Here is a 25,629-nt window from a genome sequence, read left to right on the forward strand (position 1 = left end):
CCATTCAGCTTAGCTTTCAACCTCCCTCCTGTGTGCTGACTCATCACCCCTTTTTATACGACCCACTACCATGGTATTGTCAGTGAATTTTTAGATGGAGTTGTTGTCATACCACACAGTTGTAGGTGCAAAACGAGTAGGCTAAGAACGCAGCCCTGTCGTGCTCTGGTACTGATGGAGATTGTAGAGGAGATGTTCTTACCAGTCCTCACTCTGGTCTGGAGGCAAGGAAATCAAGGATCCAATTACACAGTGGGGTGCTGTGTCCCACTGGACTAACCACCTATGGCTTAACCAACCATGTTTCTTCCCATCCTTTTCTCAAGGTGCTACTTCCACTTGCAGACCTTGTACTGCCTTAAAGAATGAAGTTCCAGTCCTGAATCTACAAGTCTGTACTGTGTTGTTGCTTTGTTTCCATTAAGACAATGGATCATGTTAATATCAAAACATTTGAACCAGTTTGTCTAAGATGTGGTAGTGTTGTGACCAGATGAATCGTGCAGAGAATATGGATTCATATCCCACCAGTACAGCTTGAGAATTTGAACTAAATTTTTGAAGAATAGTAAAATAATGTATTTCAGTCAAAGAGGTATCAAGGCATGTCTGAGTGGAGAGAATATAACATTTCTACCCAACTGGACCTGGAGATTACTCCAGTTTGACACCGCACCTGCCCCCCCCCCCCCCCCCCGATACATTCTAGCTCATTACCTTCAGCCATTTATCATGCCCCATTGGTGGCCAGTGAAAACATTTTGAGATGCATTATTGTTTCTTGAGTGTGATACCTTCTTGGTGTGTCTGCAGTTGCTTTCTGCTCATGTGAACTGGTTGTGATTCAATTGGCCTCTAAATTGGGTGAGAAAACTATTTAATTGATTAAAATTGTCAAGACATCGAAAGAAATCCCTCAGCCCACCATATCCATGCTGGCTACTGTACTTATCTACCAACACTAGTTCCATTTTCCAGCATTTACCCTTTCATGCCTGGTCGATTCATGTACAGTACTTGTCTGGACATTTCTCAAATGTTGCAAGAGCAAAATGCTCCACTCCAGATAACATGCTGGTGGATCTCCCTTGGACCATCTCCAGTGCAGTCATATCCTTTCAGTAATTGCAGCAGTGCATGACCATTTCAGTAAAAGGCAGGTAAGGTGATCATGAACTGCTGGGATTACAGAAGGATAACAAAACATCCATAAGAGTGATGGCTACCCTTCTTCAGTCGGTGCCCCCAACCCAAAATCCCTGTGAGCTCCAACATTCCAGAAATGTCACTAAACCCAGTCATATGTGTGTAAAACTCCAAGCCAACTCCATGCCCTCCATAGGTTAATCTCCAACCTACAACACAGCTCAATGTTTCTAGGATCATACTTACCTGACATGAATATGCTACAGTTGCTGCAGGTGCAAGCAGTTCAGACTCAGGATACTTACTTGACACGGGTGTCTGCTATTGTAGCTGCTTCATTAACTTGTGCTGATGCAAGCTTGTAGTACTCCACATTCTGAAAGAAAATTAATGCACTAGTTATTTTTTTATATACACTCTATACCAATCGGCAGTACTTCATCAAGTTTCATTTGAATAGACAATACTGATCAATGTTTCACTGGCATACATTATCTTTAGACAACAGATGTGAATATTTTTACATAATGAGGCTGACCAAGATATAAATCTAGTTAAAGAAAAAAACACCAGAATTGCATATCGCCTGCTGTCAGAAAATTTCGGATCACTGCAAGAGAACAAAATCAGAATAGGAAAACAACAATGGTGTTTGCTACCTCTTCACCATTGAGGATGTCATTTTGATTTCAACTAAGTGTGAAGAACAATTATAAAAACCTGTGACTCTCAACTAATGAAGACAAGGACACAGAACATTGAACAGTACCACATAGGCCCGTGTGTGCTGAAATTGATGTCTAAATTAAACTAAATATCTTCTGCTTGCACATGATCCATATTTCCCTATTCTGTACATATTTATGTGTCTATCTAAAAGCATCTCAAATAATTGTATCTACTTCCACACTACCCCTGGCAGCCTGCTCCAGGCACCCACCAATTTCTGTGGGAAAACAAAACAACCTATACATCTTTTTAAACTTTCTCCCCCTCACCTTAATCCAAGCATGTGACACATTTAGCCTGGGAGAAAGATTCTGACCCTATCAATGCCTCTTACATTTTTAGAAATTTCTATCAGGATTTCCCTCAGTTGCAAATACACTGGAGACAACAACCTAAGTCTGTCCAACCAAGAGGTTACTTTATTGTTGAAGATAACTGTTTGCCTGACCTGGGTTTGTTGAATGATAAAGTTCTCAGTCTCCTCTCTCTTTGCACTGGTGAATGCAATGAACAGTGATTCAGGGGAATGCAACAGCTGATGCTAAAGAGAAACTTCTTCACATGAGGAGAACACAACATCAGAATAAATGCCAAGAAAGTTGTTCAGGATGCTGTGATCAGTGATGGGCAGCAGGAAATCAATTATAGGGGTTGAGAGTTAAGATGAGATGGGGCCAAGCAGTCTCTCCTTTTTGAGATCATTGTGCAACTGGGTATCTCCACTTCTAATTAAGGTTAAGATGGCGCAAATTAGATGGTTCTCGACAAAGGGTCCAAATCAGAAACTGTGGCTAACCACTTCAATCCATGGATGCTGCCTGACCCATTGAGGACCTCCAGCTTCTCTTTGTTTACTCAAAATTCCAGCATCTGCAGTTCTAGTGATTCTCCGCTTCTAATTAGAGATAGCTTTTCAAAGTGGGCACCAGAACAAAATTTTCATTTGTTTCCAAAAATGTACTTAGTACATAAAATTTGAACATATAGAAGATTGTTTGAAAGACCACAGTCTGTCCAGGTTGGCAGCAAAACTTCAAGCCCCATCATAATGAGCACTGGTGCACCTCAGGGCTGCGAGCTCAGCCCACTATTGTTCACACTGCAAACTCATGATTGTACTGCCATGTTTAGCTCCATCAGAATCAGAAATATCAAGCTTATGGATGACAATAGTAGTTGGCCTCATCGACCACAATGATGAGTCAGCTGACAGAGAGGAAGTTGAAAGGCTTGCACAGTGGTGCAAGAGTAACAGCCTGAGTTATGACCTATCCTGAACCCACACCACCTCCTCATTAGTCAGGAAGGCACAGCAGCGCCCACACTGCCGAAGGAGGTTGATGAGGGTAAGGCTACTGGTCACCATCCTAATAATGTTCCATAGGAACACAATAGAGAGTGTCCTGGCTGGTGTATCAAAGTGTAGTATGGTAGTTGCAAAGGATCAGATCAGCGGACAATATGGAGGGTGATTAAAACTGCTGAGAAGATCACTGGGATCTCCTTTCCCTCTATCGACAATATCTACAGGGAGCAGTGCTTAAAGAGGACTCAGAGAATCATTGAGGACCCTTACCATCCAAACCACAGTATCTTTGAGACATTACCTTCAAGGAAGAGGTAAAAGAGCAATAAAAACCAGAATGCCAAGCTGAGAAACAACTTTTTCCCACAGGTGGTTAAACCATTGAACAATCCTAGAAACCTGTAAATTATTGCAGTTTCATCAGGTTATATATCTACAATCAGAAGACAATAAACTTGAACTTGAAGATTGTCATACATTGCTGCTCATTGAAGCTAATATTTAGTTTTAATTTACTCATTCTTTACCACATGAGCAGTGAAGAAAGACATGCAAATTTCACAACCCCAGGCCACTCTGAAGTGCACTCATGTCCTGTTTACTCAAATAATTTCCCTGTAAATTTCCTGCTTGAGAAACTGCAGATGCAGGACGTGTAAACAATAAGAAGCTGGAGGGATTAAGCAGGTCCACCAGCATCGAGTGATGACATTTCAGGTTTGAATCCTTTCTTCACCTCATCGAGATGTTTCAGGTCGGGAGTCTTCTTTTGTAACAAAAAGGGATCCCAGCGCAAAACAATGAATGACCATTTCTCTCCGTGGATGCTGCCCTGATGTGCTGAGTCCCTCCAGCTCCTCACTATTGATTCTCTGTTCTCCTTTAAAATGTGGAGAATTTGGAGAGAGTGCAAAAGAATATTGCCAGGATTACAAATGTATTGGCTATAAGGAGAGGTTGGACAAACTTGGATCATTTTCTCCCAGAGTGTCAGACCAGTTAGAAGTTTATAAAATTATGAGGTGTAGCAGCCGTGTAGTGGGCCGAGCGGCTACAGCGTGGAATTGAGAACTGTCACCAGCGCGGTTCTTCAGCGGGCGCGTGGAGCCATAAAACAGCTGGGTACTCACCCGGTTAATGGACAACATTGTCACGGTGCTGCATTTACGGAGTCTCCTGCCAGATGCTCACAATGCTTAATTTAAACCTGCCGGTCCTATGCAGCAAATGCAAACTCATAATGATGACCCACCTTGTCCCGTGGAGCCCGGGACGTAAGGTATATAAAAAAACCCTGTAAAGTCTAAAAAAAGCAGACTTGCGTTGACTAACCTGGTGTGTCTGTATTGCTTCAGTAGCCCTACCGAAATAGCCACTACTATTGGTGACCGCGACTGCAAGATTCAGCCAAAGCTTGAACCTACAGCTGCTGCCATGGCAGCAGTTAATGTGGTGGGACTTTACTTACGTTCTTTCTGGACCCATCAACCTCGGGTATGGCTTAATCAGGCTGAAACCCAGTTTTGTCTTCATGGCATAATGGCAGAGGACACGAAATTCTGGCACGTGCGTTGGACACTGCTACCACATTTAGAGTAAGTGAATTTGTTGCCAGTACATCAGGTTCCGCCAATTTCTCATGGACTCGCTGGAATTGACTAGACTTGAGCGCAGCATGCGGCTTTTAAATATGGAGGGAGTGGGTGACTGGAATCCATCTGAGCTAATGAATGAGATGCTCGCGTTAGCGGATGGTCATTCTCATTGCCTACTTTTTGAGACTCTATTTATAGGTTAGATAGACAGAATCACTTTTCCTGGAAATGTCAAATACTAGAGGGCCCACATTCACAGGGAGATGGGAAAAGTTTAAAGATGAGCAAGGCAACTTTTCTTACACAGCAATTGGCAGGTGCAGGGAAGGTACTGTCAGTGGAGGTGATGGAAGCAGAAATTATAGTAATGTTCGAGAAGCACGTGAACAGCAGAGGATGGAGGGATATAGACCATATGCACGCAAATGTGATTAGATTAGATTAGATTAAATAGAATGGCTTATTTGTCATGTGTACCAAAATGTAATAAGAAGCTTTGCATGCAATCCAGGCATTCCAACGCTTTCAACAAATAAATAAGTGTGGGGACCACTGCAACACTAAGCAAATAGTTCAGGATATAGAGAAAGTACAAAAACATAGTGCAGGCTGGAGGTAAGTATAGATTGTTAAATAAGACCATAAAAATTAGGAGCAAGAGTAGACCATTCAGCCCGTCGAGATAATGGCTGATCTGATGATAGGCTCATTACCACCTGCCGGCCTTTCCCCAGATCTCTGAATTCCCCTACTTTGTAAAAATCTATCCAATCTTGTCTTAAATATATTTACTGAGGTAGCCTCCACTGCTTCAATAGGCAGTGAATTACATAAATTCACCACCCTCTCAGAAAAGCAATTCCTCCTCATCTCCGTCCTAGTTGTTCCAATGGGAACAACTTACCTACCTCTATCTTATCTATGCCTTTCATAATTTTATACATTTCTATAAGATCCCCTTTCATTCTTCTAAATTCCAGTGAATAAAGCCCAAGAAGACACAATTTCTCAATATAAACTTATAAAAGACAATGCAATGGCATTTTCTTTTGCTCATATGAGTTCCATTGAAGGGTCTGATAACATTATGAAGCAAATTGTCTTTGAATTTAAAATTTCATGTTCTCAAGCACATATATCTTCTGCCCAATTCTGCCATCATGGTTGGCACTAACATGGTGGGTCGAAGGGCCTGCTCCTGTGCTGAACTGTGCTATGGGATTTTTTTTAATTTTTGTTGCCCAGCTGACCCAACCTTTGAAAAGCTGCAATTTTGACTATGCAATTAATATTGCAATTAACGCTCTGGAGTGAAAATTGAACCCAAAAAATCCTGATTTGGAGCTGAGGGTGTACCACAGAGCCATGGCTGCTTTTGAAGGTGACTACAAGAATTCATTGATAATTGAACAGCTCTAAAACGACAACTAAGTGGTGGGGACTGAGAGAGCAAGCAGGTGTTAAAATTTAAATATAAAGAACACATTTCAGACATGGGATAAAAAGTTTATTTAATTCAAAAGAAGACCAGTGAAGCTGCCATTCAAGCACAACACTTCAGTGTGTAGGTGACGGGAAGGAGGATCTGGGGGTCATTTCAAAGAAAGGAGCTTTATCGCAACTGAATAACACAGTGGTAGTTTTTTTTTAAACTGTGATAATCAACCCTACTGCTGTTTCCTCTTTTTTAAAACTGACTATTGGGCCATCGATAAATCATAACTTGATCCTTAGTGAATGGTACAGAGCTCTCAAGCTTCTGAGAGGCTTCCTTTGTCAGATGATGAAGTGGCCATCTTCGAAACTGGGATAAGCACTTCATCACCCAAGGAAAGAAACCTCCAGGGGTTCTAAAACCTGGAGAACACTTTAAAAAAAGAAAAATCAGACATGAAGATATTGGGGAACATTATTTGAGGTTACTTAGGTAATTTTATTTAAAGTGCCGAAATCCATTGTTTGTTTAAGACCTGCTAGCACTGGTTTATGGGGTCTTGCTATAATTATGTGATCCTTACTCCGATAACTGTTACAGTTGATCATGATTTAGATATTACATGATGCAGAAGTCATACCATCATAGTTTTAATTGCTGCTGTGAAGTGCTTTTGTTTAATTGAAAGGTGGTGGTGTTTATAGTGTTGACTAATAGAGGAGGAGATGCACAGAGAACAGTAAAAGTGAGTGATGGAAAATAGATTTTGATTATTCAATTAACTACATCATTACAGTGGAAACGAAACAGCAGCTAAATCATGCAAATTATAACAAATGAGAGCCAAACAAAATTCAACTTCCAAACTAAAGAAAGGCAAACACAAGAACTACCGACGCTGAAATCCTGAGAAAACAAAGAGGAACTGGAGGACTCAGCAGGTCAGGTAGCAACCATGGAGGGGGTGAAACAAAAAAGTCTGCAGACACTATAATTGTAGTAAATACACAAAAGTGCTGGAGAAATTCAGCAGGTCCCACAGCATCCATACAAGGCAAAGATATATAACTAACGTTTTGGGCCTAAGGTATGAGCAAAAAGCAGGTAGTGGGCTGAATAAAAAGGTGGGTGGAGGAGAAAAAATGAACAAGGGGAGGAGGACAGGCCAATGGCCAAAGGTGGCAATGGATGGGAAGGCAGAGGAGAAAAGCTGAGAATTGATCAGGAGAGACGGGGGAAGGGGGGGGGGTGGTAGTAGCTCTGTGAATGCAGAGCTGGAGGAAAGGAGGCAGATGATAGAGAAAGAGAGAGAGGCAAGGGGTGGGGAACTTCTCTGGTTTCCTTTAGGCACCACCGCATCAGTCATCCCTTCACCACCCCCCCCCCCCCCAGTCTCTATCATTCCCTATCTCTATATCTCCTTTCCTTGAACTCTGAATTCACACACCTAACCCCGTTCCCCAATCGATTCTCAGCTTTTCTCTTCTGCCCTCCTATCCATATCCACCTATGGCCTCCTGGCTAAAGGCCTGTGCTCCTCCCCCTGCACCTTCTCTCCTCCCCATACCATTTAATTCAGGCAGGGGGAAAACATGAAAGTTTGCAGATGCTCTGATTGTAGTAAAAGCAAAGAATTGTTGGAGAAACTCAGCAGGTCTTGCAGTGTCCTAAGGAGGTAAAAAAAATAAATATATATATATATATATTTATATATATATATAACCCACATTTCAAGCTCCGGCCTGAAACATTGGTTATATATCTTTACTTTCTATGGACTCTCTGAGATCTGCTGAATGTCTCCAGCATTTCTGTGTTTTTATCTTTTTATCTTTTATTCAGTCACTTGCTTGCCTTTTGTACCTTGACGAAGGGATAAGGCCCAAAACGTTGATTGCATATTTTTGCTCCTATGGACACTGTGGGACTTGCTGAGTTTCTCCAGTACTTTTGTGTGTTTATCCACAGGAGTATGAGTAGACGAGCCGATTGTCATAGAAAAGTACATTGTACAGATGCATGAAACAATAAATTATATGTGACAGAACGAGAGGTAATAAATATAAAAGGCGAGACAAATAGAAGTGAAAATTCAATATTTCAGGCAGGGACTCCTTTCCATTGACTGCCTATTTATCAGCATGGATTCTGCTTGTCCTGCTGTGTCCCTCCAGCTTCCCTTTGTTTGGTCAACTTCATAAATGTTCAGAAACTATTGCATCAGATTCCTCCTCTCCCTCCAAACCACTGCAAACCTTTGATATTGTGACACTCTGGACATGGACTGTCTTCATGGAGTTTACTGCTGCTCTGTAACATTCTCAAATCCATAATTTGATATTTCTAAGACTCCAGCCTTCTAGTTTACTTCCTTTCCTGCTTCATCTTCAGATCCCTGGAAGCGAAGCTCTGGAATTCGCTCTCTAAACCTCTTTGTCCCTCGACCTCACCTGCAGCTTGTGAAGACTGAATGCCTGTTCTCTAAGAGCTCCACTGAACCAGCATCATAATACTTGCATTTACAATGTGTCTGGACACAACCTTTGCTTTTTTACTTCTCTCATTACTCCACCCTTTTGATTTGCCCTTTTTCCTCTCTTCATTCTCTTATTCTTTCTTTATTTCCACCATATCATAAGTATCTGTTTTATTCTTTCTGCCCTCCTCCATCTATCCTAAAATTTATTCATTCCCTACCTTCTTCTAGATTGTTGAAAGTAACTAAGCTTCTCCCTCACAGATCCTGCCTCAACTTGCTGAGTATTTAATGAGTTTTTAACTTTAAAAAAAAATTACTCCTCTCTCTCCTTCTTTAAGTTATTTTCTAGGACCAGATTCTTCAGCCAACCTTTTGATAATTCTTCTGATATCGCATGTGATTGCTGTCAAAGTTTTTCTGATTGTCTTCCTTGGGACGGCATAGTTGGTGTAACAGCGCAACGCCTTTTCAGCACCAGCATCAGGACCGGGGGTTCGAATCCCGCGCCATCTGTAAGGAGTTTGTACGTGTCTATGTGGGTTTTCTCCAGGGACTCTGGTTTCTTCCCACCATTCAAAATGGTCATTAATGGAGTGTTAGTTGAGGTAAGGACTCGTGGGCCAAAATGGCCTGTTACTATGCTGTATGTTTAAAATTTAAAGCAGAAAGCTAAAGCATTTGACCCTTGGGACAAATAGCCAAACTACCAAAAGAAAGATTGAAGCAAGAAAGTGAGAACGAGCTGTTGTGATTCAAAAACTTTAATATCCTCTTCAGGATATACCAAAATGCCTTAAAAGTAATAGAATACTTTAGAAACATGTAGTCTTTTATTACTACATTAAAGATACCATACAAAAGCAATCTGTCATTCAACTAATCATTAGCTGTATGTGACATAACTTATTGAATGTCAGCAGAATGTACGGATTTTAAAAGGGCTAATCCAATATTCACCCGTCATTGTTACATAATGACTTGCGAGGGAATGTCAGTTTATTTTCACTTGCCTTTAATGAACCCAGTAGAACAATTCCACCTGCTACCTCATCCCAAGATCTTTATGTCATTCCACAATCTACAAGCTTTCAAAGTCAAATTGATGTCCTTTACTGTCCTGGGTTCCTAAATTTCCTTCTACATTTTTCAGCTTGTAGAGGAATTCAATTATTAGAGGAATGCTAGCATTTTAGATGAGTAGGCCAAGGTCAGAACTAAAGATCCAGATATCACCACGGCAGAGGTGGAGAATTTAAAATTAACTAATTGAATAGGAATAAAATAATGATTAGATGGTCATTCCCTAATCTCCTTATGGAAGGAAAATTTCCTTCCTTACCCAGTCTGGCCTACCCGCATAGCACATGCGGCCCAATTCAGTGAGGTTGATTCTAACATTGGTTATGTCATTTCTTTACTGTCATGAGCCAAATGATGGATGAGCCAGAATGCAGGATGGAGATCAAGAATCCGATTGGGTGGTGCTAGAACAATCACTCTCTAGGTCTACATGTCAGGAAGGGAAGGCCAAGAGATGATCCATCTGGCTTTATTCGTGGATCTGCAGTCGAGAAGGTTAGTATCTTCAAGTTCTTGGGAGTCAGTTTATTGGAGGGCCTCCCCTGGAACCAGGACATTGAGGTAATGTGAAGAAGATATACAAATACCTCTACTTTTGAAGAGGTGTGAGGAGAATTCTCAATCAAAGCTCTGCAGGTGTACTGTAGAGAGTATACTGACTGGATACAGCAGAGCCTTGGAAACTCAAGGGCCTAGGAATACAGAAGGATGCAGAAAGTGGCAAACCAGGCCAAGTCCGCTGACCTCACATCCACTGAAGGGACTGACTCAAGAAGTCATTGCTATGTAAGGGTCAAGAAAAGATCCCCATCGCCCTGGTCACCGTCTCTTCTCATTGCTATCTTCAGACAGAAGGCTGGTCAAGCACATTGAGATTCAAGAACAGTTTTTTTTCCATCAGCTATCAAACTCTTGAACCTCCCCGAACTAAGTTTGTCTGCACTAACTGCAACTGCAAAAATTTATTACTTTTCATTTATATTTATTATCTATTTTTCTATCTCATGTCATATTGTGGTTATGTAAGTTATACTTTTTAGTTAGTGTATCTGCACAACTGCAGCAAGTAAGAATTTTGATGTGTCTGTACATTATGTATATTGACAATAAATTCTCATCTTTAATTCAAAAGCAATCAAGGTCACCCCGGCCAACAATCACCAACAATGAACCTTGGTGGTTTTCTGTATTTTGTACTTTAAATTGGACTTCTCATTATATTCTTATAAGACTAAATTTGGCATGTCCCCCTTGTTCCTCAACAGCTTCTACAGGTGCACCATCAAAATCATACTTACTGAATGCATGACAGCGTGGTATGGGAGCTGCTCGGCTCAAAGTTCAGATTTATTGCCAGATTTCATACATGATAACACATACATCCCAGAGTTTATTTTTATGTAGGCCAGGCAGAATTTCTATTTTTACGAGGTGAAAAGATATGTGTACAAGAGAGAGAAATGTAAACAAAGAAAGAAATGGAAGAAGTGACAGAAGGTGGCAAATGCAACCAAGTGCATAACGCAAACCTCCCTCTTCTCCATGGACTCTAACTACAGCTGCTTTCAGGTGCATTCTCCGCCAAGAATGCGCCTGCAGAAACGGATACAGCCCTGTGGAATGGTCTTTCAGGTGGCAGCCCTGAAAGTGCTGCGCTGTCCACCTGAAAGGGATAGCTGCAGGAGAGGCGCCTCGGAGCGCACTCCGGCTCCCGTCAGCGTAGGACATTGGGGCAGGGGCAGCCGGCGCGGGATGTCGGGGCAGGGGCAGTGGGGAGGGGCATTGTCAGGCAGCGGGGAGGGTGCCGTCAGGCACAGGGAGGGGGGCTGTCAGAAGCAGGGATTTTGGTCGCTGGCTGATTGTCATCAGCTCGCCCCCAAGCAGCCTCTTTCTGGCAGCTGCATTCAGGTGCCTCGGGGGACTGCTCAAATGCGGAGATTATACCTCCCAGAGGAGGTATGCTCCAAACCGCAGCAGGCTCTTTCAGATGGCCTCCCGACAACCGCATTCGGGTAGAATAGGTGGCTTTACATCGGGGTATTCTGGCCAGATGAAAAAGGCTTACATCTCCTACCGCTCAGGAAGAGCAGCCAACACAATGAAGGACCCATCACTCCCTGGACGCTCTCTTCTCCCACTTCCCATCAGAGAAAAGGCTTAAGAGTGTGAAAGCGTGGACCAAATAATTTCTTCCCTGCATCCATCAGGCTCCTGAATGAACCCTATAACCTTGTTATCATGCTGCCCTTGCTTGTTATTAATTCATCTTCCTTTCATTGCAATTCCATACACTAAACTGTGCTCTTTATACAGCTGTATGAATATTGGAGATGTCCAAGAAGAACCAGTATTTTGTGATAAATTAACTTAAAATATTTAAACAATATAATGTCTAATTCTTAGCTCTTTGCTGTCCATCCTGACACTGACATTTAGCATAAAATATATACCTTGGAAGAAAATCTAATTTCCCTTTTGTTGTTGCTTTTCTACTTCATTGTACCATGTGATCCCAGTTTTAAACCTGGACTGATGACTGATTTTGAAAATATAAGTGAAAGAAAAAGTTCAATGACAGTGGAAAATGATAAAAACACGAGTATATACTCATAACGGAGCAAGAATTGGGAAATATCACATGATATTATGCATTTGCTGAAAAAGAACAGGAAAATTATAACATCTTTACTGGTTTTGCTTCCCCTTAATTACAGAATATTAGGGAACTGCAGGCTAGTGCACCTAACATCAGTGATGGTAAAGTTATTAGAGGAGACTCTGAAAGACTTGGTCAATCTGCATTTATGAAGTACTATCTGATTAGGGATAGTCAACATGGCTGTGAGGGAGGGAAATTATGCCTCGCAAATTTGACTGAGTTTTTGAAGAGGTGATCAAGAGGACTGACCAAAAAAAGGCAGCAAACATTGTCTACATGGACTTTAGCAAGGTCCTGCATGATAGGCTGGTCTGGAAAGTTAATTACATGAGCTACCCAATTAGCTGCCATATTGGTTTGGTGGAAGGAGGCAGAGGGTGGTAGTGAAGGGTGGTTACTCAAATTTGAGGCCTGTGACCAGGAATCAGGGTTGGCTATTGTTTATCATATACAATGATGATTTAAATAGCAATGTACACAGCACAATTGGTAAGTTTCCATGTGATACCAAAATGGATGGTGTGGTGGAGAAGGTTATCAAAGTTTATAACAGGATCTTGATCAACTGGAGAAATGGGTCAAGGAATGGCAGATGGAATTTAACTCGGACATGTGAAAGGTGCTGCACTTTGGGAAGCTAAATCAGGGCTGTACTTACATAGTGACTGACAGGGCTTTTAGATGTACTGTAAAACAGAGAGAGATCTCGGGGAACAAGTATATAGTTCCCTAAATGTGATAGATAAAGTGGTGAAGAGGGTGAATAAAATGCTGACCTTCAGTGGTCAGGACATAGAGCACAAGAGTTGGCACATCATGTTCCAGCCCTAGAGGATATTGGTGACACCACACCTGGAATATCATGTGCAGTTCTGGTTGCCACACTAAAGGAAGCATCAAATCTAAGCTAGAGAAGATATAGGAAGAATTCACAAGGATACTGCCAGGACTGGAAGACTTGAGTGAAATGGAAAAAATGGACATACTGGGATTGTTTTCTTTGGACAATGATAATCAGTTTATATACCCCCAAATTCTTATTTGTGACAGTTAAACAAGTACATTGTAAAAAAATACAAAATAGTGAAGACAGTCCTTTTGTTAGAGCAGTCCCTGATAAATGTAACAAGGGGAGGTTCAAGAGCCTGATAGCTGTTGGGAGAAACTATTCTTGAACTTGGAGGTGCTGGTCTTCAGGCTTCATCCTTCTGGAGTGAAGGAGACTGAGAGGGGACCTTATAGGGGTTTATAGATTCATGAAAGTCATAGATAAGGTCACAACTCTTTTTCCATTGTAGGGGAGGCTAAAACTGGAGGGCATTGGTGTAAGGGGAGAAAGGAAAGACTTCAAGGGTCTCTGAAGAACAGGCTTTCCACACAGAGGGTGGTGGGTATGTGGAACAAGCTGACATAGGAAGTGGTAGAGGCAGGGACAATTACAAAGTTTTAGAAGACTTTTGGACAGGCACTTGGATAGGAATAGTTTAGAGGGATTTGGGCCACATGCAAGTGAATGAGACCAGCTCATGTAGACAACTTGGCCATCATGCAAGAAAATGGCTGAAGGGCGTGTTTCTGTACTGTATGACTCTAATACTCAAATTCCACAAGATATCTACCCTTACGGTGAAGACATTTCTTCAGTCCTGAACAACTAAGCTCTTATTTTGAGACGTTAAGCCTTGGGAAGGGCCAAATCCAGGCAAATGATACTGGCTCAGGAAGTCATATTGATCAGCGTGGACTTTGGGCTGAAGGGCAGAAGTTCAGTAGGATTCTGTATCTGAACAGCAATGTCCTATGTATAGGACATCATAACAGAGAATGCTTTTACATTGAAATAAAATTCTATGAATGCTGGAAAGGTTAAATAAAATGAACAAACACTGGAAATACTTAGCAGACTGGGCAGTGTCTGTAGAGAAAGAGAAATACAGTTATAAAGTCATTTTGTTTTACAGCAGAGAGACAGGCCCCTCGGCTCAATGCCCATGCTGACCAAGTTGTCAACCCCCTTAAGTAAATGCTTCAGTTCGATAATCTTGCATCAGAACTGACAGAAACAATGGTTTGATGTTCAGTGATCACCATCTACTGCTACGAGCTGTCAGTCAGTGTTCACTTCCATAAGGTGGAGGTCTGTTCACTAAGCAGCAACAATGCTCTCTTGTCAGCAGGATTAATGGGAAAGTTCAGCATGAAACATTAAATGGAAAGGGAAAAGGTTAAACTAAGTGACTGGAGGGGAAGAAACTAATTATAGGACTCTGACCAGCACAGTACTGCAGTTTCGAGTCGTAGAGTTTTACAGCATGGAAGAGTGTCACGGTTAGCGTGGCAGTTCGTACAACGTTGTTACACGCCAGTGAAATGGGTTCGTGTACTTTCTCCCCGTGACCTGTGTGGGATTCCTCCGGGTACTCTGGTTTCCTCCCATGTTCCAAAACAAGCAGGGTGAGAAGATTATTTAGTCACATGGATATATTTGGATGGGCCGGAAGGGCATGTTACTGTACTGCATCTCTAAATTAAAATAATAATTCCATTAAAAATTGAAAGCAGGCCCTTTGTCCCAACTTCTCCATTCCAAGCAAGTTGTCCACTGAAGCTCGTGCATTTTGCCCCAGTGAACCTTTCCTCTCAGTCTACTTTACACTGGGTAAAAGACTGTGACCGTTCCCTTATCTATGCCCCTTGGGATATACCACTTCTAGAGTGGAGAATCTGCAAAGTATATATTTTTTCCTTTCATTTGTGTAACTCATAAATATATTACAACATTTTAAACACAACATATTCAAATTAGGCATCTCCTATGAGCAACAGGGTTGAACAGCGAGTGGATACAATATAGGCGTTTGAATTGAGAAAAGGAAGAAGCGAAGTTGACCTTTAATTGCCTTTGGAATGACTTAGCAGATATCAAACCATCACATTGAAACTCAAATGAAAAAAAACAGCCAGATCACCAACATCACCATTCAATTCAGATGGAATTCAGAAATTCAGATGCAGTAAAGTTGTCCCCCGGCCCAGTCACCTTTGCAAAGTCCTCCTCATAGAATGGCATTGAAATTGTGAGAAGATTTTGAAAGAAAGTTGGCATGGTTCAAAGTTCAAGGTCCCTTTTATTTATTTACATATAAAGTATAAAAATGTAATATACATGATATACTTCAACTTTTGTCTACCGTAAACAATGGCTGTACCAACAAAATGCACAGAGAATTTGATAACATAAAGAAAGTAACAGAGGCCAGGATACTGAGGGAACTTGATTTCCCTTCAAATAGCACCCCAAAACAATAGCCTTTCTAACCTTACTGCATTCTTTCAGTATAGAGATTGTTCAAGCTCAAAGCTCAGTATGGGACTGATTCTGTGCTAAGGCTGACAGCTCCTTCCTTCTAATATATGTTTTTATCACCCTTCCATTTTTAGAAAAATCCCTCTAATATCTCTTCAAAATTAAATTTTCACCAACTGAATTGATGTACTTTCATTGTACTGGTATAACTTTTTGTAATTAACTGGATTTAACTTATCTGGACTATTTAATATTTCATAGACAAATTTCCCTCTGAACTGCTTTCCCAGTGTCATTGGAAGTTCTCTAATCTTTTCTCAAAGCTTGGGCCCTTTACATCTGATTATTACTCATCTTTTTATACTTTTCCAAAAGAAGGCACTTTATATTTTGTTTAATGGCTGCAAAGTACATTCATTATAAAGGTCATAGACTGCACAGGAGACTTTTGCTGCCTTCTTCTTGCTCAATATTCCTTGCATTGCTTCATCAATGAAATAGGAATCTACCATGACCATTATGTGGCTTTAAACTCCTCGCATTCCCCTTGGAATCAAGAAGGTTGAGGGGAAATCTTGAGTTCAACATCATAATGAGTTTTAACAGAGTAAATACAAAGCTGCTTCCATTGGCGGAAGGCATTGATTTCTGTCAAAAGCCAAGGCAAGCATTCAATAACAAATTTCAAAATGGATCAGATAAATATTTGAAGCCAAAACATTTGGAAGGTTGTGAAGATAAAGAGTAGGGGTGGATCTATTGGATAGCTTTTTCACGGGCACAATAAACTAACTAACCTTCAGTGCTCTTATCATTCCAATTCTATTGAAATACCTTTACAAACTATCACCTACATTTTCAATCCAAATTGCTCTCATTTTAGTGACATCTGTAAACTCCACAAGCTTATAATTGGTTTCATTATCCAGCTTATGACTGTAGATCAGGAACATCAAATGTTCCAAATATTAACGCCTGCAGAATTCAAATAACACAGTCCTCACTGATTGTTCATTGAATGAGCTGGAATATCCAGTATATGACCCTACTCCTGCTGCCTAAACAAATGGGGCTACCAGATATCTTCAATGAGTAAACTAATGATTTATAGCCTGAATGGCTTGTTGGGAATACTACTTAACGTATGCTCAGGAATGGCACAGTGCTATATAAATCAAATGGGTTCAGGTTTCATTTCTGGTCTGTGTCAAGTTAGATATGCTTGAGCCAGCACAGCAACGGAAACACGGTTGGTTACAACAGCCTTGGACTGGATGTGGATTTAAAGAAAGTGCCTGCCAATACTCCCATCCCAGATCCAATGCTCTATGCATTGAGTGTGAATGCAGGCTTTGGTAAGGGCAGGTCCAGCTCAGCAGTATCACTCTCGGTCCTCAAATAACCTGCAAAACATTCATTCATTACTCAAACGGACGAGGAGCAACCAAATGGAAGTTGTGGAATTGTACTGCATTGAAACAGCTTTTAGCCCACTACATCTATGTACACCAACATTCAGGTTTCTATCTATATTTGGAAGAAAGTCCTTGTCCAGATATACTTTAAATTTTGTTCCAAAGAGGGTTGAAATTTTGAATTTAAAAAAAATTTACACATACTGCAAGGTAACAGGCCATTTTGGCCCACAAGTCTGTACCGCCCAATTTTACACCCAATTAACCTACACCCCTGGTATGTTTTGAACAGTGGGAGGAAACTGGAGCACCCGGGGAAAACTCTCGCAGACACGGGGAGAATGTACAAGCTCCTTACAGACCGCGTGGGATTCGAACACTTGCGTTGTAACAGCATTGCGCCAACCGTGCCACTGCAGGAGCAGGGAGATTATGCTGCAACTGTATAAGGTACCGGTGAGGCCGCATGTGGAGTACTGCGTACAATTCTGGTCTCCTTACTTGAGGAAGATGTACTGGTTTTGGAGATGAGGCAGGGGAGGTTCATCAGATTGATTCCAAAAATGAGGGGGTAAGTCTATAAAGAAGGATTGAGTTGTCTGGAACTGTACACGCTGGAATTTAGAAGAATGAGAGAGAATCTTAGAGAAACATAAAATTATGAAAAGCATCGATAAGATATAGATAAGTACTTTGTTTCCATTGCAGGGAGACTAGATATAAGGGACATAGCCTCAAGATTCAGGGTCATTAATTTAGGATGGAGATGAGGAGGATATCACCCAGAGGGTGATAAATCTATGGAATTTTCTGCCCATTGAAGTAGTGGAGGCTATCTCAGTGAATATATTTAAGACAAGATTGGATAGATTTTTACAAAGTAGGGGAATTAAGGGATATGGGGAAAAACCAGGGAGGTGGAGATGAGCTGATCATCAGACCAGCCATGATCGCACTGAATGGCAGAGCAGGCTCAACGGGCTGGATGGCCGACTCCTTCTCCTATTTCTTATGTTATGTTCCTGTCCGTCTCCATCAGTCGCTCAGGCAGCTCATTCCAAATACCAACGACACTTTGCTTGAAAAATGTAACCCTCAGATCCCCTTATCATGAATTGACTACATAGGGTTTTGGTGCCTTTTCAGAACATAACCAATACGACCCAGCACATTCAGGAGCACCAGAGATTCAAAAAGCAACAGAAATCGGAAACTCAATTTTTCCAAAAACCGCCTTCAGCTGCTTCAAACCACAATATCTGGGTTGAGCATAATATCCAAATTAAATTAAAAGTATGCTGCTTAGACTTGATAGGTATCCCTCACTTCCATACATATTCAGCATCTACGTAGAAGTCTTGAAAGCTTAGACTTGATAGGTATCCCTCACTTCCCTACATATTCAGCATCTACGTAGAAGTCTTGAAAGCTTAGACTTGATAGATATCCCTCACTTCCCTACATATTCAGCATCTACGTAGAAGTCTTGAAAGCTTAGACTTGATAGGTATCCCTCACTTCCCTACATATTCAGCATCTACGTAGAAGTCTTGAAAGCTTAGACTTGATAGGTATCCCTCACTTCCCTACATATTCAGCATCTACGTAGAAATCTTGAAAACAATAGAATCGTATCTGCTTCCCCAGTGCCCCTGTCAGTCTATTCAAGGCACCCAGCACTCATCATGTAAAAATGTGCCCTGCTCATCTCTCTTAAACTTTCCCTCACATGTCCTCGAGTATTTGACATTTCTCTTCCGATGTTTGTCAATTGTCAAAATCTTAGTTTTCCCTCTGTTTTGACTTGGTCCTCTATTGATGATGTATATAAATTATTCAGACCTACAGCCTTCCATGAACTCACTGCAGACAAGGGAAGATGTGACTGGTCTCACAGCCTCTCACCACTTCCTCCTTTCCCACCAGTTAGATCAGTGGTGAGGTGCTCCACCTAGTGTTAATATCTCTGCAAGAGAGAAAGAAATGCCAGCAGCTGCAATTTTCAACTCCAGGGAAAGCTTTACTGCAGCCAATGTTGTTTTAGCCGATGCTGTCTTTATTTTCCATCTTTCTCTTTGCATGGGAATATGGCTAGGCCCTCCCATATTGTTCGCTATCTTGAAAAACATCACAACTGGTTTCATTTGTGAAATCCTGTGCTGTGAGTGAGGAATACCAATATCTCTGGTGGCTTTGGAATGAAATAGGGTTGCAATTACTTTCATTTGATGTTGCTGGATGATTGACTTACAGGTCAATCTACCCAGTTCACCAAAAAGGAGATGAAAAAGCTGAAGCTTCTCCAATTTTTAATGAGATTATTCAGAAATCACTCTGGGTGGTCCAAAGCACCAATATGGCACTCAGCAGCCTATGTAGTCCATACAGCACAGAGGACAACACTGGAGATGAGTTCCAATTGTTCTTTAATTGAATCTACCTTTGACGAGTAAATTAAGAATAGTTGTCAGGTCTTGTGAGGTATTACAAATCTTATAAATTGTACTGTTCTTCACAGGCAATTTTCATTTCTCCTTCAACCAAGGAAATCCCCAGAGAGAACAGGAACAAATTACTGTGGAGAAAGCCATAACTTAATTTCAGCGCTATTACGGTTGGTATACAGTAATGAGTTGAAGCAGCTTTGGGCTCGAGATGCTTTTATGTTTCATTGCAGTTTTAGGACGATTGAATCCGTTACCAGTTTTGGCAATTTTGCATGTTTCTGAAATTGGAAGGAAATTTGTGCACTTATCATGCAGTGTAATGCTGACCTATGAAAGAGACATCCACAGTAACAATTAATGACAACATTTATAACTCCATAGAGTATTATTAAATGGCAACTATGTTGATAGAAGAATGGTCATCACATCGAATTATAGCCTCATAACATCTTTATTAGAATTCCCCAGTTGGTAGAATTCTGCCTTCTTATAATTTTAGTTTATTCGAATGAGGGTTTTACAGGCATACAGACAAATCTACAGCATTGTTCACTTTTAGTCATGTGAGAATAGTTCTCCTGTCAGTTGCATTTGGTAAATTCACTAACAAACGTGGAAATGAGCCATATCGAGCATGGAAGTCCCTAGTTTGATAACTCAATTTCTCACTCCACAGATGCTGTGTGACCTGCTAAACTGTTGCCAACAGGTTCTGTTCATTTCTATTTCATATTTAAACGTCTGCAGCCTTTTGAATCTGTCAACACCAACATTTGGCATGTACCATTATCTTTTTTTAAAGTAAAAAAAAATTAGACATACAGCACAGTAACAGGCCATTTCATTCCATGAACCCGTACCGCCTAATTACACCCAATTAACCTGCAACCCCTGGTACGTTTCAAATGGTGGGAGGAAACTGGAGCCTCCAGGAAAAACCCATGCAGAATGTACAAACTCCTTACAAACAGAGCAGGATTCAAACCCCAACCCCAGTCGCTGGTGCTGTAACAGCATTGCTCCAACCACTACACTAAGCATGCCACCCCACGCCATTGAACGCCACGAGATTCTCTGCGGATGCCAAGTGATATCTGGGGCACATGGTCAATGGTAAGACTTGAGAAGGAGTTTTGAAACAGAAGAGCCATAAGAGACAGGACATTTGATGAGTCAGTAAGGAATAGGCTGATCACAGTTAGGTCAGAACCTGGCTCTTTCCGTTTGTCAAAGTACATCTCAGGTCCTGAACCATTCTTCTTCAAATAATCCATGTTTCTTCTCTGAAAACCAACTTCCTTCATACAAGCTCTCACTTCACCTAAGAGTTTTCCTCTCCAAGGCCCTTTTGTACATTGACACCACCCAAATGCATGTCCATCTTGGCCAGAACTCTCCTTATGAATCCCTCCAATTATATTTCTGTCTTTGCCACTGTAGCAAAGCTCATTTTAAAGGCAATAATACCATCCTATTTCATTTTGATAAAGAAACATCTTTTTATTTTCTTCCTCATCCCTGTCTATAGATTTTGACATGTTTGCCATGGGAAGAATGTACAAACTCCTTACAGACAGCATCAGATTCATCCCGGGTCACTGGCATTGTAATAGTGTTGCACTAACCACTACATGAACCGTGCTACCCTGGCCCAACATGTATGGTGAAATCCAGTGACCTAGCTTTATTTTAGCTGGCCATTTGTATCTGCATTGCCTTCTTTGCCCTCTCCCTGATGCTATCTCTGGTATTCCCTGAGGATACAGCCTTAAATCTCTTTTCTTTTCAAAATAATTTTATTGATTTGGTAGAAAAAAAATTACATGTTATATATTGTCTACACATTAGTTACATAACTTTTATTATAATGCAATACGATTTATCTCTGTCCTCCACTCAGCCATTCATTATGGTTGAATGGATTGTTTGCAGCCTTTTCTAGATATTCAAAGGACTCTTAAATTGAGGGTTATGAGCATGAGGTAGGGAAGGATTAGATTGTTGTGGAGTAGGTTCATATAGGTAAGCACAACAAGCTGAAGAGCCAGTATTCTGCTGAACCATGCTGTTCCATGTTGCCCATATCCACCTGCCTCCATTCCTGATTCAGACAAATGATTCAAGAATACAATAACCATTCCAACATATTCCTGGCCCTTCATTCCACACATCCTTGTTCTACTTTCTGTAGGCAGGAGGTCACCACACGCTCTCCTGCTGCAGCCGACTTAGTGCCGTTCACCAACTAGCATCATGCTCTCTGAACTACTGTGGCTCAGTCAAGCAACACCCTGGTCTTAAAGCTCTCACCCCTGCTTTCAAAGCCTTCATGGTCTTATTCCTCCATAAAATATCAAACCCTTTCTACCTCATAAGCCTCTATTTTTCTTTCATCCATGTGCCTGCCTTAGAGATTCTTAAACACTTGTAATGTTTCAGCCTCGACCACCACCCTGGCAAGGCATTCCAAGCACCCAACACTATCTGTGTTTTTCAAAAAAACTTAACCCTGATATCTCCCCTAAACTTTATTCACTTCACTTTGTTCAGATGTCCTTCAATGTTTGCTGTTCTTGCCTTATAAAAATGGTGCTGGCTGCTCTCATAATCTTGTAGACCTCTATTAAGTCTCCTCTCATCCTTCTTTGTAACACAGAGAAAAGGCCAAGTGCTGGCTAACCTTGCCTCATAAGACATTTTCTCTTTTTTTTTGAAAAGTTTATTTAAAATGTTTACAAAATATAAGCATAAAATACACAGATAAAAAAACCTTCTAAATTACCCCCTATGCCCCCACCCCCACCCTCCAACCCACTATCCCACCCCTTACTATCCTCCGCCACGAGCTTAATATACACAAAGAAAAGTATTAAAACAAACAAATAAAGTGGGTTAGGTTACAATACGTCATTTCAGCAATTCAAACAAAAATATTAAAAAATATATTTACATGTCTAAATTCATACATTTCAAATAGACATTTTCCAATACATGCAACATGCTGGAAAATCTCATGTGTACCCTCTCCATAGCTTCCACATCCTTCTTATAATAAGGTGATCAAAACTGAACACCATACTCTAAGTTTGGTCTCACCAGAGATTTGTAGAGTTGCAACATGTCCTCTTGATTCTTGAACTCAATCCCACTATTAACGAAGCCCAACATCCCATGGGCCTTCTTAACTATCTTATCAATCTGTGCAGCAACCTTGAGGGATGTATGGATTTGGACTCCAAGGTCCCTCTATTCCTCCACACTGTTAAGTATCTGAACACTATTCTGTACTTGGCATTCTGGTTTGACCTTCCAAAATGCATCACCTCACACTTATCCCGATTGCATCCTGTCTACATCCTTTTGTAACCTACAACAACCTTCAGCACCATCCACAACTGCTCCAACTTTTGTATCATCCGCAAATTTGCTGACCCATCCTTCCACTGTTTCATCCAGGTCATTTATAAAAATCACAAAGACCAGGGGTCCCAGATCAGATCCCCACGAAACTCCCCGAGTCACTGACTTCCAGGCAAAATACTTTCCATCCATGAAAACTCTCTGCTTTCTTCAATGAAGCCAATTTTTAATCCACACAGCCAAGGTTCCGTAGAGAAGAGATAATAAATATAAAATATAGATAATTAAGAAATATTCACAGTTATAGCCAGCACACAGGAAAAACAGAGCTTTAATCGTGCACACAGGTCTGCATGGTGCGGGTTTAACTTATGATATGAGGATGTGGGTAATTTGGGAGATTCAAAATCCTGATAGCCATCGTCAAGACACCATTCTTGAACCAAGACGTTCCTCCATTCCCTCAATTTTCTGTATTTTCATCCAAAAGCCTCTTCAAGACTATTATCATGTCTGCTTCCACCACTACCCCTGGCAGCGCATTTCAGGCACCCACCACTCTCGGTGTAAAACAAAATATTTACCTACACATCTCCTTCAAAGTCCCCTCCACCCTCACCTGAAATACATTCAGTATGTCACTGAAGACACTCAAAAACATCTACAGGTGTTGCGTGGAGACCATTCTGGCTGGTTGCATCACTGTCTGGAACAGGAGTGTCATCGCTCAGGAAAGGAAAAAATTCCGGAGGGTTGTTAACTCGTCCTGCGACATCACGGTACCAGTCTTCACTTCATCGAGGACATCTACAAGAGGCAGTGTCTTAAGAAAGCAACCTCTATCCTCAAGGATCCCCAAACCCAGGCTATGCCCTCTTCACTCTGCTACCATCAGGAAACAGGAGCCTGAAGACGAGCGCTCAATGGCACAAGAATAGCTTCTTTATGTCTACCATAAGATTTCTGAAAGAACAATGGACCACAGACCCTGCTTTACTTTTTTTCTTGCACTATTTAAAAAAAAAATTATTTTGTAAAGAGGTTTATATAAATGCTTGCACTTGATGCTACTACAAAACAATGAATTTTGTGACATGTTCATGACAATAAATTCTGATTCTGACACATCCTCCGATCTTCAGTATCTCTGCACTTAATTTTTCCACCACTGGCAGTTGTACCAAGGTCCGAAAGATTGAGTTTCCCTTCCTTCCACACCAACACCAAATGTCTCCAGTTCTCATGCCTCCTTTCAGATGCCCCTTGAACAAAGAATCATTCATCACCTCAAATGGCAAGAAATCAAATTTTGTTGGAAAACTTTTCTGAAAGATGCCTTGGGATAATTTACCACATCAAAGGTGCAATATTGGAATAAATTGTAACTTTCGTCGTAGCTTCTGTTCCTGATTATTTTCGGAGTTTAATAAAGTAGTTCGACATCTCTAACTTACAGGGTTCCAAAGAAATGATGAAGGAAGTTTGTCATCAAATCAGCACCAGGTGGAGTAGTAAAATCACAAAAATTCTGAAAAAAACTCAGCAGGCCTCACATCGTTTTTAGAAGGTAAAGATAGCCCCTTTCACACTGGCACTTGAACCCAGTAATTAACTGTCAATTTACTGGTTCACCTACTAGTGTAAACGCTCCCAAACCAGTTGGGGGGGGGAGGGAAAATTGACCCGCAAATTAACCACCGAGGGAGGTAGTATCATTGCCAATCCAGATTGAATCAGCATACCAGGTTGCCCAATGTGAACGGGGTTCCCGGTATGCTGGGTCCACTTAGTGATGCATTAATGATATTCTTGCATGCATGCAGGAACGTGAAGGAAACAAAAGATATTCTTCCAAATAACAACACTGATTTAAAAAGAAGCTATAAACTTTGTATTCAATTTACTAAATTCACAATCCTGATCCATGCATTATGATCTTGTATTTAAACAGAATTATTCATGCTTAATTAAAACATAATTAAGCATTATGTACACCACAGTATGGGCCCTTCAGCCCATGATGTTGTGCCGACCCATGTAAACCTACTCTAGTATCAGAAAATCGTAGTGGGAATAAAGCGCACATGAATAAAAGCTTGGGAAAAAATGCACATAATTTAATTAAACAACTGAATTTATTTCAAAAGTTCTGTTTTAGCTTGCAGCAAGAATGCACCCAACTAATTCAGTCATATTTATTGTTTGTTATTTTCTTCAATGATTTTTATCTGCTCCATTATTCTCCTGCTGTTGGGTGTGGGGTGGGTGAACTATGGCAAGCACTGAAATTGCACCCCTCCCCGTTAAAACTTACTTATGTGCGTGGGAAAAATGTTAACAGGGTTAACGCACGCACACACGCGCGCACGCACACACGCACAATGAAGTGGGTACGTTCAACAATCAAGGATAGATAGATGGGTAGATATGTCTGTGAGGGATGGGGAGAGAGAGAGTCTGCAGGCAGGCAAGGAACTTGCTGCCTTTTCCTTTAAAGCCTCTTTGTCCCAGGGTACCTTGGCATAATGAAAGGGCTGAATTCACAGAGAACTTATGCCGCATGAAATTCTGGGAGGGCAGGTCTGCCATCACTCAATGTGTCACTCAGAACGTCTCTGATGGAGGATAGGCACCCCTTTGCTCTGTGCGACTGGGTAGGTAATGTGAAAGC

The 25,629-nt window shown here is 41.1% G+C and overlaps 1 protein-coding gene across 5 annotated transcripts in view; it reads right to left on the reverse strand.

Moving 5' to 3' along the window:
- The window catches only part of LOC138763362 (MICOS complex subunit mic25-like), a 680,065-nt gene that overhangs the window by 280,417 nt on the left and 374,019 nt on the right, over positions 1-25,629 (reverse strand). For all 5 annotated transcript variants that reach the window (XM_069937360.1, XM_069937363.1, XM_069937361.1 and 2 more), the window contains exon 6: positions 1,452-1,522. In XM_069937360.1, the coding sequence (XP_069793461.1) occupies positions 1,452-1,522 (71 nt within the window). The remainder of the gene's footprint in view (positions 1-1,451; positions 1,523-25,629) is intronic.

Source organism: Narcine bancroftii, chromosome 5, assembly GCF_036971445.1.
Source record: "Narcine bancroftii isolate sNarBan1 chromosome 5, sNarBan1.hap1, whole genome shotgun sequence".
In the NCBI taxonomy this organism is placed as follows: Eukaryota; Metazoa; Chordata; class Chondrichthyes; order Torpediniformes; family Narcinidae; genus Narcine; species Narcine bancroftii.